Source organism: Macrosteles quadrilineatus, unplaced genomic scaffold (genome assembly GCF_028750875.1).
Source record: "Macrosteles quadrilineatus isolate MER2022 unplaced genomic scaffold, UCM_ALF_1.0 Scaffold_9__3_contigs__length_116548681, whole genome shotgun sequence".
NCBI lineage: Eukaryota > Metazoa > Arthropoda > Insecta > Hemiptera > Cicadellidae > Macrosteles > Macrosteles quadrilineatus.
In genome coordinates, this window is record NW_026542602.1 from 40,998,882 (window position 1) to 41,011,636 (window position 12,755).

The 12,755-nt window shown below is 34.2% G+C and overlaps 2 protein-coding genes across 4 annotated transcripts in view; one reads left to right on the top strand and one right to left on the bottom strand.

Moving 5' to 3' along the window:
- Positions 1-3,799: 3,799 nt before the first annotated feature.
- LOC129003013 (syntaxin-18) lies at positions 3,800-8,719 on the top strand. 3 transcript variants are annotated; one of them, XM_054431204.1, is made up of 3 exons: positions 3,800-3,976; positions 5,608-6,343; positions 7,868-8,719. In XM_054431204.1, exons 2-3 carry the CDS (start codon positions 5,615-5,617, stop codon positions 8,117-8,119), a joined length of 981 nt encoding a protein of 326 aa, XP_054287179.1. In that variant the 5' UTR covers positions 3,800-3,976; positions 5,608-5,614; the 3' UTR covers positions 8,120-8,719. The 3 variants fall into 3 exon arrangements, with proteins under 3 accessions (XP_054287179.1, XP_054287178.1, XP_054287180.1); XM_054431203.1 differs by having other exon boundaries at positions 3,800-3,961; XM_054431205.1 differs by having other exon boundaries at positions 3,800-3,944.
- A 949-nt stretch (positions 8,720-9,668) lies between these two features.
- Positions 9,669-12,755, bottom strand: part of LOC129004356 (hemocyte protein-glutamine gamma-glutamyltransferase-like) — a 34,386-nt gene continuing 31,299 nt past the window's right edge. The window contains 2 exon segments of the mRNA XM_054432921.1: positions 9,669-10,141; positions 10,727-10,863. Of these exon segments, the coding sequence (XP_054288896.1) occupies positions 9,997-10,141; positions 10,727-10,863 (282 nt within the window). The 3' untranslated portion in view covers positions 9,669-9,996.

Genomic DNA, 12,755 nt, shown 5'->3' on the forward strand with positions numbered 1-12,755 from the left:
AGTTCTGGAATTTTTGTTCTACGTAGTTTAAAGAACACATCTGCCATCGAAGTTCTAATATCCGTATATTACGGACTAATATATCCACATTTAGCGTATGATATAGCCTATTCCTATAGCGTATGCTATACCTATATGGGACTATGAAATTTAAAAAAATAAATTTCTATTTAAATTCCAAAAATGGGCTGTGTGAACAATTTTATCTCTGCCCAAACGCAAATCATGTAAAAAGTTTTCTCAGAATCGAAATGCCTTTAGCAGGGCATCAATGGAATTTCAATGTGGTTTATGCAAAATGGAATGCTTTTGAATGAATTCTATTGGATGATAGTTTCATTCAACAGGACCTCAACAACCTCTCTTTTCAACTATTCAATAAATGGGAACGCACTTGTTAGATCCACCTCGGTCAACGACTTTGGAGTATCATTTACATCATATCTCAACCCTGATGATCAAGATAACAGGTTAACAAGGAAAGCAAACTCAGCCCTTGGTTTCATTCTGAGATTATCCAGAAATGGGTTGTCTGTGTGGGCTGTGCTCTCCTTGTTGGAATATTGTTCTCCTGTATGGTCCCAATTTATACAGTTGGTCGTTCACAGGACATCGAAAGAGTGCAGCTCTTGTTTTAGAATCGTAGGACTTCGTCTGGGATACCCATTCAGGGTTGTACCCATTTGAGGATCTTCGACAGCATCTTCGGCTAAACCACTTGAGTTCTCGAAGGCGTATTGCTGACCTGGTTTTCCTGAGGAAGAATCTCATTGCAGAACTTGACTCTCCTGATTTGATTCGCTGCTCCAGACCATCCTGATCTCAGGACCTATTTGAAATGGGATATCACTCTACAGCATTTGCCTACAACAGCACGCTACCAAGACTACATCGTTTGGGAAACAGTATTCCTAAAAATCTCGAATTTTTCTCCTCAAGTTTTATTACTTTTAGGAAATAGCTGCTTGATTGTTTCTCATAATCCTTGGTGGTCCATAATACAGTAGGGTCATCCTATGATCCAGTTTGTTATTGCATTTCTTGTTTGCTTTCATATTTATTAAAATGTTGATGCATGTTGATAGACTTTTTAAATACTGTCACTTTAAACCGATCAATTTATGGAATTCCAGATTTATTGACATCTTTTTTATTCAATTCTTGATAAGTTTGTTATACATTTATTCTTGTTGATCATCTACAGGTAAATCTCTTTAATTTGATATGCATCATGGCCTATACTTTTATTTAAGATTTTCAACTTACTCCTTGTGGGCCGACCCCCCTTGGGTGAAAAAAGTGAAGAAGTACTTTAAAAAGTACTATTTTAGGTCCAGTATTGATGTGTGAATCTGCAGTCTTCTGACGCAATACGAGCAGAAAAAACAAAGCGCGGGGACTTTTAAGAAACACCGACCTATTGCATACAGAAATTAAAAAGGCTTATAACTTTAACGGTTTATATCTTCCGAACTATTTAAGTTAATTTAGAGATTTTTATCTCATTTTATAGCAAATTTAATTACGAATAAAATATATAATAATAACAGATACGTACCGTTGACCGTTTGGGTGATATATAGCAAAAACTACATGTAGCGTAGAAGAATATATCAAATTTTCAACTTTAACAGTTTATATCTTCAAGACTATTTAAGTTATCGAAGTGGTTTTTATCTCATTTTATAGCAAATTTAATTGTGAACAAAACATGTTATATACAAAATGGCGTAAATGTGTCGTTTTGGGTGATTTTAGGCCATTTTCAATGAATAGTTCAATTCCTCTAAAGAAAACAAGGATGGCGTCATATTTCAAGATGGCGGACCTCAAAATCGGGCACCCCCCCATAAATTGTTTGTATTTAGGGTATGGAAGAAATGTGCAAAAGCTGCAGCTTTAATCCATCAGGTCACGATCATTTTGCTAAGCCACCACACTAATAATAATTTCTTACACAGAGAAGGGTAAAAAATATATCTTATTTTGTTGTTATACATGTGGAAACTTATCTTAACCTTTATGTTTATTTTTATGAGCCTTCATACTCCTACGATATAGCAGCACTCACATACATCATTATTCTTTATTTCTCAATGGTATAGCCGATTTGTGCTTGTTTTTACAGAAAGTAAAACAACGCTCTAACCGTATTTATTATTTATTATTTATTACTATGTCACCAAAAAATCTTACACGCATCCCTTTTCTTGCCTGAGTATCGAAGCAGTTGACGTAAGGTTTCGATTTATATTATTAGCGTAAAGTTCGGATATCATACGACAAATTGGTACTATAATAATCGAACTTTACGCTAATAAATCGTTCTTTCTTACAATTAACCTCAGAGTAGTATTTAAACTTTACGATACCTCATGTACCTAAACTATGTTAGCTTATTTTACTTATTTATTTTTATTTATTTATTTTGTGATTGATTGGTTTGCCGAGTTTGCTGTTTTTATTTCACCCTTTGCATGACGTAAGTACCAGGAACTTTATTTTCAAAGAGTTGTATGTTGTATGTATAGCCTCTGCTGGAATAACTGAAAGGTGGCCGTGGTTATTATACATACCATAGACAAAACATACTCCAATGGTAGATTTCCCATCTTTAAGAGTCCTTTGGAGTACTTGAAATAGTTTAAATGTGTTGAAATTGTACTGAACTTTCCTATTGCAATGTATATTGTTTAACGGAATAAAGAATTGTCTATTGAGCCTAGAAGTTAACTCGCAAAACAATGAAATAACTACAAAGAAAAATTATAATCCCACAGTATACTCTATATTTAAATTACAATCACTCTAGTGTTTGAAAAAATATTTTTGGGTGGTAAATAACTCTATTAGCGGCTGTTTGAAATTAACGAAATTAACATGGTTCTTATGACGGGCACATCCAAGATGGCCGTCATAGCATTCCATAGACTCCCTTATGGAGAACAATTCAAAACTACAAATAACATTTCTAATCTCATAGTAGGCCTATACTAGATATTTCAATTTTAATCACTTTGGTGTTTAGAAAAAAAAAACTATTTTTGGACGATAAATTAACTCTTCAGCAGCTGTTTGAAACTATCCAAGATAGCTGCTAGCATAGACAAAAATAATTTAATAATTTAAAAATGGAATTTAATTTAATTCATTTTGTATATGCCGCTAGTTATATAAAAAACTCCTAAAGTAACAGGGTATCAGCTACAGACAATGATGTTATTGTTACTTCCGTCCGGTGCTCGCAGGGGTAATTTTGTATACAATTTGTTTCTTGTTATTTCAGTCATTGAAAACTTAGCCAAATAAAAAGCTCTACATTAACAATAATCGTCCCCTTAGGTATATAACTAATTGGTTCCTTAGTCTATAACATAACTAATTATAGTAAACTGTAATTTATAACAAGTAATTTGTAAATTGGCTGCTTGCCGTCGAAATAAATAAACAAATACATAAAATAAATAACCAAACAGTAAAGCAAAAATCATGTAATTATCCCTAAAATAATATATAAAGTTTATTTATTATTTTAGGGTTAATTTCACGTTACATTTTATGGACAGCAGCGATCAGTCAGTGTCACCAAAGAGAAGTCTACTTGTGTGTTGGTTAGTCTTTGACACCACCCAAGGTGCATAGATTTTGTCAAAGAATTGATGGTTTTTATATAGTACTCGACTTGAAAACTTTTCTAGCTTCCTGAAACCTGACAACGGATATCAGCTGGTTTTGATGTGTCAGATCGGATCTGTCAGTCAACTCAATCTGTTCTGCTTCTGCTCTCTGTTTACATCAACGTATCGTGCCTCTAACCTTATTTTGTCGACTAGAACCTTAGTTTGATAAGAAAATTCACTAAAAATTATATAGGCCTAGGACTAATTTAATTTTTTGAAATTGTGATATAATTTGCATCGCAATGTACTTGAATATATTTTAAAGTAAGGAAGTTTTTAAGGTAAGTTAGGTCTAGGTAAGTTAAGCCTTCTTTGTGTACACATTTTAGGTTAGAACTAACTTGCACATTAAATAATTGGCCTAACTTACGGTACTAAATTTACATATGATGAGGGACTTTTTAGCCAAACCACATTTAAGGCTATAGTCAATATTAGTTTCATGAAAACCACAAAGGGAATTAAATTACTGATGATTCTTAACTAGGCCTAGGCTAGGTCTACTTACTTTTTGGACAAACCTTAGAGAATCAAAACAATCTGGACAAGCAATCATTGATATAGGCCTAGGCCTAGTTTATGACAGGCTATTGCCATTATTTTATTGCTTTTTATATCTTGTCTTTCAAATAATCACATTAAGTTTTTAACTTAACTTAGTTAGGCCTAAGTACAGTTCCACAGAGAACCGCAGAGATATATCGATGAAATATTAGTTTGATATTTAATATCGTGTTGGATTTGGAAGGGAGGAGGGGGCTGCACTTTACTTAAGGTCCTACACTCATTCGAATGAAAATATCGATCGATATATCGATTGTTTCATTCGATATATCGTTTGGTTGGTAAGGTATTAGATTAACCTAACCTAACTAACCAAACGATACCGGTATATCGAATGAAGCAATCAAATAATCGATATTTTCATTCGAATGAGTGTAGTACCTAAAGTAAAGTGCATCTGAGGAGGGGTTATAACCACTGTATATAAGTATTCTTTTGTGCGAACAGCAAAATGTTAACATTTCAGTACTACATATGTCGAAAAGATGTAAATAACAAACAATAGGCTAACAATGGCTACCTCTGAACTTACTTACTTACTTACTTACTTACTTACTTGAATACTTGTATTCTTAATCCTTGATTGACAATGTCAGATAGATCGTGTCATGTCTTTAAAAATGTAAAGACTTGATTTATTTCTTTAAATAAGTTACTATAATAAAACTAATATTTACAACTGGTGGTATGGCGGACGTTTTTATTGTGAAGGGAAGAGTGGTACCTCATTCAGCTCCCCCAGAGAATATAGTGGCCTATTCACGAGGGCCTTATGTAAAACTTTTTAAAATTCTTTAAAAAAGTTTTTAACTGACTGAACACTTCATTACTCCCTCCCCTGTCGCCGGTAGATATGCTGGTCTCTAGGGGTCACTGCTGCAAGAAAAGATAGCCAGGTGGTGGGCGGTATACCTAATATTATTTCCTAACCTGATCTAACATGATTACCATTACCCAACAAACCATGAGACCGGCACAAGATTTCACTCGAGTTGCCTTTAAACTACACGGTTTTGTATTAGGAATCATGTAGGCTATTATAGGCTCACTGAATATGACATGTGATAGACTACATATACCGTACCAAAATGGCCATTTATAATGCAAGGCTGCAGCGAGACAAAAGTGACAACCGTGCAATGCCAGTCTACAGAAACATCGGTCGCAATTTATTTCATAATGGAGCTTTTGAGCAATGTTTATGTTTAAACACGTTTGTTATTACCATGGCTATAGGCAGGCTGGTGCTATGTTGCCAAACACCAACAGCACACCTGGTTTTAGAAGAGGCTATGCTAAGGATTTCTTTATTTATCTTTTTACCTTAATTAGTTACAATAGTAATGCATTTTTAATTTTTCAGTGACACAATGGAGATAACAGCTTTGTTTAAAGCCTGTGTAAAGACAGTACACACCCGCAACAAGGCTCTTGGTCTGATTCTACCGGAGTTGGACAAGAATAGAATTCTCACGACTAAGATAAAAAACAGTGAGTTTACCGTGAAAGCAAAGGATGTGCTCAGTCAGATAACCAGGTTGAGAGATTTCCTCTTGGAACATAGGAAAGCGTACTTGAACTTCTCCAATCACCTCTCGACGATTCCTAAAATGAGTGATTCGGAGCGAGATATAATCGACACAGGTGCTCAGCGTATTGTAAAAACATGTTCCAATGCCATTTTAGAAATGAAGCGAGATCCAACTTTGCATGATGGGCCTTTGCAGCTTGTCGATCATCAGAATGCGATTGTCGACTTGTTGGAAGCGTATCTCAAAACTGTTAGCAAGATATATTACGACCAAAAAAGTGTTAGAGTGAAGAGAAATATGGAAGCGCAAAAAATGGCAAGGTTAGAGTCAGACGTAATCAATAACAGTCTCATTAACAGTGTTCAAAGTCCATCAAAGAGTGAGCTAACTACAACTGGTGAGGACATTGTTGTGAAGGACACTAATGTTAGGCCTTCGAGTTTGACAGTGGAGCCTCCAGTGGTCAGTTCTCTTACGCAAGAGGACGAACTGTCACCTGAGGAGATGCAGATGTTTGAAAGAGAGAATGAAGAACTGTATAACGATCTGAACAGCCTTACTAGTGATGTAAGTTGCTTATTCTGTAAATCAATCTTTTCAGTAGGATATGTAATTAGTCGGTTATTGCATGTAGGCTATATTTCATAGCCTGATGATTTTGATTTATTGAAGTTTATAATGATGTTGATAAGTTTTTAGGATACAAAATTCTTTACTGCTTAACGCCTAAGCATTACTGTAGCCTACTATCTTTTGGTATGAGGTCACCTGGTCACCAAATTTAGTAAATCGGTGAAAATCGCATGTTTCATGTACGCGAGAAATTCCGGAGGTCTTAAGCATTCAATACGTCCATAAGTCTTTCATGAGTCAATACAGGTCTTTGGAGGTATACCCACCACATCCTCTTTTTCCTTATTTTTTTTTGCACGCTGCCAATGCAGTTAATACTACTCCAATAACTTGTCCCTTCAATAAATGGGGAGCCATTACATTAGGTACACTTTAAAAACTTTCAAAAAACAAATTTTTTATTTATCAATGGCTCTTCAACAAAGTAAAGCAACACTCAGAGATCAGATCGGGTGCAGAGTATAGGTCAAATACAATGCTCTTTCAACCAGGTGGGAGAATGAGTCGAGGGTGGTTGGGACCAGAAACGAGAGCAGGCTGTAGGGAACGTTTCATGTAAACCCCGCTTAATACCTTTTTTCCATTACCCGATCATGCTGGTTGGTGAACTTAATCAAGTTTATGCAGCCCTACACATTCATGCCAAATTTTAATAAAATCAGATTAAAATTACTTGAGTTAGCATATCAAGTTTATAGACTTCATATTTAAATTTGTACAAAATAGTATTTTTTGCTTCTGGGGACATCAAGACTGAAAAAGTAAATCGTCCAGGGTCCAGGTCTTACATAGCTAATGGCTTACTTCTTATATGGGAAATTCCAGAACAAACCCTCCAAACCTTACTTAGGCCTACAGATAATATTGGCTCTGAACAAAACTCAAACCAACACATTTCTTTGACATTAACAAATAAACTGCTAAAATAAATACCTAGGCATTGCCTATGCTGTAGTCTACATGTAACAGAGATGCTAAGTCAAGAACTATCATATGCTTAGTCGTTTGGTGTTGTGTGATTGTGGATGACCTCTGAGTGATCGATGGCTGGGTAGCTGAGTGAGATATTGTGAAAACCTATTAATCGTCATAGTTTTCCAGTTCAAGATAAGAATCTTTACAAGTACCTAGCTTTTAAAAGTTGAAATTTTACATATCTACCCTGGTTTACGTTTATTTGGCTTCTGACAATCAGCCTAGCTTTCTCTAATGCAATGCCGTGCCCAACAATTTTGTATCATCCAACGCTGTCCATGTAAATTGGTGCTACAGCTCTTTCAGTAGGCCAGGACTGCAGCGTTGCCACATTTGTCTCACCGTGGCTTGTATTAAAGGAGGCGATGCAAATAGTCTTTGGTAAAGAAACAGCTGTTCAGTTTGAAAACCCTGCACAAAGCACCTCACTCCATTCTACACTCATCCTTTAGTCCTGATTGAATATGTATCTATTTGTTCTAGGTTAGACAAATAGAAACTAAAGTCGTGAAAATCGCTGAGCTTCAGGAAGTATTTGCAGAGAAGGTTCTTGAGCAAGATAAGGACATAGAAAGGATATTCGGCACTGTCGTCGGCACAACGGAGAATCTCAGGGACGCCAACACGCAAATACGACAAGCAATACAAAGTAACGCAAGTCTTCGGTTCTACGTTATCTTCTTCTTATTAGTGATGTCATTGACACTGCTGTTCCTTGATTGGTATAATGACTGACACCGAAACTGCCAACCTAGAGTTTATTTTTAACACCTCATTAAAGGTTCACATGTTCGGTGTTTGTCACACGTGGATTATGGAACGTTGAACGATATTTGACTGTAAAACTTACAGATTGATACAACAATGTGATTTAGCAGTACAATTTAAGTGAATACATCTAATTTGTAAACATTTGGCTGTTTTATGTTAGTTAGGTTAATAATTTTTCACTGAATTCAATTAGCCTATAGTTAATAATCAATATCTTACAAAAAATTACAGAAATTTTGTGTTGGAAGTGCAGTTTGGGTTCCTGTTGAGTACATTCACTGTACAATTTTAATCCTAAATGCTTTTAAGTTTAAATCCTAAACACTTTAAAATATGTTAATCCTTGTAACTTTATTTGAAATATTTTACAGAGAACTACATTTTATTATGTAGGATGTAATACAATAGTTCGTATACTAAAACTATTTTTTAGATTCAAATACCGTACTTAACAGCCAGTGCCAACATAAAAGTTATCTCCAATTACTCCTTTGATAAACTAACTAAAGTTTACTCCACCACGGTGAAAATTCTTCAACTAAATTGTTATAAACATTCAAGAAACGCTTCAAATTTATTTATTTTGTAAATATCTGTTAATAATGAACTATGTTAATAAATGAATTTATTATGAATCGTCGATGACTGTTTACCCTGTACATATTTAATTAGTATCTAATTAAAGCTTTGCTACTAAATATGCCTTTTCTAATTCAGAACAAAATACATGTACTGGGTTAGTTCCACTAACTGGCATTCAAGTTTTAACTGTTGAAAGATATTCACATACCAATTTTGTATGGTCGGTAAAAAATCAGCCAATATCTAGGCCGGCTGCTCAACAGCATTTCACCGGTGTTGATGAGTGGTTGATGTGGCATGTTCCGTTCACTCCTGTGGTTTACCATTGCAACTTAGACGGTTGGAAAAAAAACTTTTGTCTAAAATCAGTTGCTGTGCTGAGAAAAGTCAGTAGTTTTTTTATAGCTCGTAACTTTACCCAGCTGTCATTGGACTTTTAAAGAATGATCTTATCTAATGAAACAGCTGATTGTAGTCAGCAAGCTACACAAAGTTACTACAAAGCCACACAGATCCTCACACTTCTTCCGTCATCCCTCATTTTTGGGTTTGAAATACGCATCTAGGTAGCGTCCCCATCTCAATTAATACATTACCTAGGCCAGGCCTTTTACTTCTACACAACGTGAGACCCAATGGTTTTGAAGCCGGTTCATGAAATTTAGTTAGTACTATTTTTTTAATAAAAACTATAATGATACAGGTGGAAAAAATAAATTGAGGTTAGAAAAGGTTTGTAGGAGAGTGTTTTAAGAGGATTATAATAATGTCTGAAGGTTGTTTTTTCAGTTGGAAAATTGAAATACGATCTGTCAAAACTCTGCAATAGGTAAGTGCTTGGCTGAATTTTAGGATTTACTGTATTTCTAAAATGTTATGAAGTCAGGCTAATGTTTGGGATATTTAATGAAAGACAATTTTTCAACAACATATATTTACTTTTTTTTACGCATCAAACGTTATCAAACAAACACACACAAAATATAAACTTTATTCCAATTTAAATCACACACTACAACAGGTAATCAATGATTACTCACATCAAGCACAAATGTCAAGAAAAAAACATCGAGGCAAAATATTGTATAAAACACTCTTAAATCTCCTATAGGGCTCACAAACGCCCTTATTTTGATATCAAGAACCACATTTCAACATTAGTTTGACAAACTATAAAAATTTTTCCTATTTGTATGAGGTAAATAGTTCTAAACTTGAAAATAACAAACATTGATAAATTTTTTTGCTCTGCATGGATATCACTCCTCGAGGACGTCCACGTGGACGGAGCCAGTGATGTCTTTGAGCTCCGTGGAGTCGAAAGTAGCCACAAGTTTATGGGGTCCAGGAAAAATTGGAGTGAAAACAATCTCCAACCTAGCTTCTGCCTCGGCTCCAATATCCCTGCAAAAATCAGACGAGAGGTAATAGTTACTCTTATCAAATTATGTAAACAAAACTATCACATACGATACGAGGGAAACAAAAATAGGCCCAATTGAATAGTTTTTGTACAGAATGAGAATGAAATTTTACTATACTTAATTGCTTTGAGCATGTTAGGCCAGCACCTGAACAAGAATTCAGAAAGGAGGGAAAAACCCCTCTGCCCTGTCAGGTTAGGTTAGGAAGTTTTGTAAATTAGTATCTTCTTAATTGTGTTCCTTCCTAGGTCCATAGGACTTTTAATGTATTTTTTTAAAAGGAACATTTCAATTCCTAGTCTTTGACTTTAACATACTGTACCAACATATACTCCGTTCACAAAATTTAGGTGCTTTGAGGAGAAGTTCCTCCACTACTTTTTTGCTTAATATATATATGACACAGCTGATTTATGTTTTGGCAAACCTCAGCTGTTTAGCTACTATTTTAAAGGCAGGTTCAAGCGGAGAAGATAGATTTCTTCCCCTAAAACCGCCTAAATTTTTTGAACGGAGTCTAACTCATTAGCTATTTCCCCAACACTATACTTCTCTCCCAAATTACCTGTAGGGAACTTTTTGAGCTTTGCACAATCCTGGTCCTTCGTAGGAGAACTTGCAGTTGGTCAGCTTTCTCTTCAGAGGATTCTTGAACTGATAGACAATTCTGGCAGGAAGTCCCATTGAAAGTTCGGGATTCACCTGGAAAAAGTAAATTAATGTTATCTTGTTGCAACAGATTGTTGATCACCTAACCTACATGTTTACTCAGTTAACAGTTATAGTGCAGTAAAAATAAGATAAAAATTCCATAAACCTAAAAAAAATTAGCACAACCGGGGAATTTGGTACAGATGTTGGGTGTACCTTCCTTTTGAACATACTAAAAGTCCTCTAAAATTGAAGCTGTGCTACGGCCGCCATATTGGAAAATTGGCGGCATATTTCTGTATTTTTCGCTATAGTGACTTTATTATTAGAAGATACAGGTAAAAGCTAAATGTACAAAATGTAGGTCATCTAAAAATACACATTTCTTGTATTTACCATCTTTCTCTAAACCCAACGGTTTTTGAGTTATTTGTTATTAAGTATATTTAGTTTTTTTCTATTTATCAAAAATAGGTGAAACACATGGAAATTGACAGTTACTTTCAAGGATTATGATAATTTATCCCATTTAGTTAAATAGTGTGATACTATAAAATCTTAAAATTTTAGCTTATTTTAGAGTAAAACAACTCTGCCACAGCAAACCTGCAGACTCAGCAAATTTCCATTAGATTGGATGTTTTATTAATTGTATTTAAATAAAATTAGATTCAACAGGTACCTAGGTTTGCTGCTACAGGTAGGTTATTATAGTGTGTGTTTTTTTTTTTTAGTAAAATATCAATAACTTAGCATAAAATAATAAATCTATAAACAAACAAACTGAAACAGTTAACTAATTCATAATAATAGCATGGTAGCTTAAGATTTACAATTTACAAATTTAAATATACAAATTTTGGTTGTGTTTACTAAAAATATGGCGATTATTCATCACGTTTTGAATACTAACCGAAGGGGTTTTCTAAAGGAGAAGAAGCAAGTAATTTAAGTACTGTAATATCATAGACTAAGCAGTATGTTTTATCTATAGTAATATTAACTCGTACCAAGTATCGGAAATATTGTATGCGGTGAGGAAATCAACCATATTTTGTAAACTACGCAATAATATTTTATACTCATTTTTACCCATTTAATAAATAAACATTTTAATATTTTGATGGCACTACCACTATCACTCTGATATCAACTAAGTGGGATGAATAATTGTCGTAAACCTTGAAAGTAACCGTCGATTGCGATGGGTTTCACCGATTTTTGATAAATAAAACTAACTATACAATACTTAATTAGTCACCAACATGAACTAGACACGAAAAACACCCTTCCAAATTTACAATGGGATGTCAAGTATAGTTAGTTAGTGTGGTGGTGCCATCAAAATACTAAAATGTTAACTATTAAATGGGTAAAAAATGAAGATAAAATATTAATATGACTATTGCGTACTTTACAAAATATGGTAGATCACCTTACTGCATACAATATTTTCGGTGCGAATTAATATTACTTAAATAACAGGCTCCATCTCCTTTTGAAAACCCATTTGGTTAATATTCTAATCGTGAGCATTCGCCATCTTTTTAGTAAACACGACCAAAATTTGTATACTCAAATATTTGTTTATTGTAAATTTAAAACTCCCATGCTATTCTTATGAATTAGTTAACTGTTGCAGTTTACTTGTTTATAGATATATTTTGACCAAACTTGGAAAATTAGTTATTTTATAGTAAGGTATTGATATTTTACTTAAAAAAACACACTATAATAACCTACCTGTAGCAGCAAACCTAGGTACCTATTGAACCTAATTTTATTTATATACATTTTTTAATAAAACATCTAATCAAATGGAAATTTGCTGAGTCTGCAGGTTTGCTGTGGCGGAGTTTTTTTATTCATAAAATAAGCTTAAATTTTTAGATTTTATAGTATCACACTATTTAACTAAATAGGATAAATTATCATAATCCTTG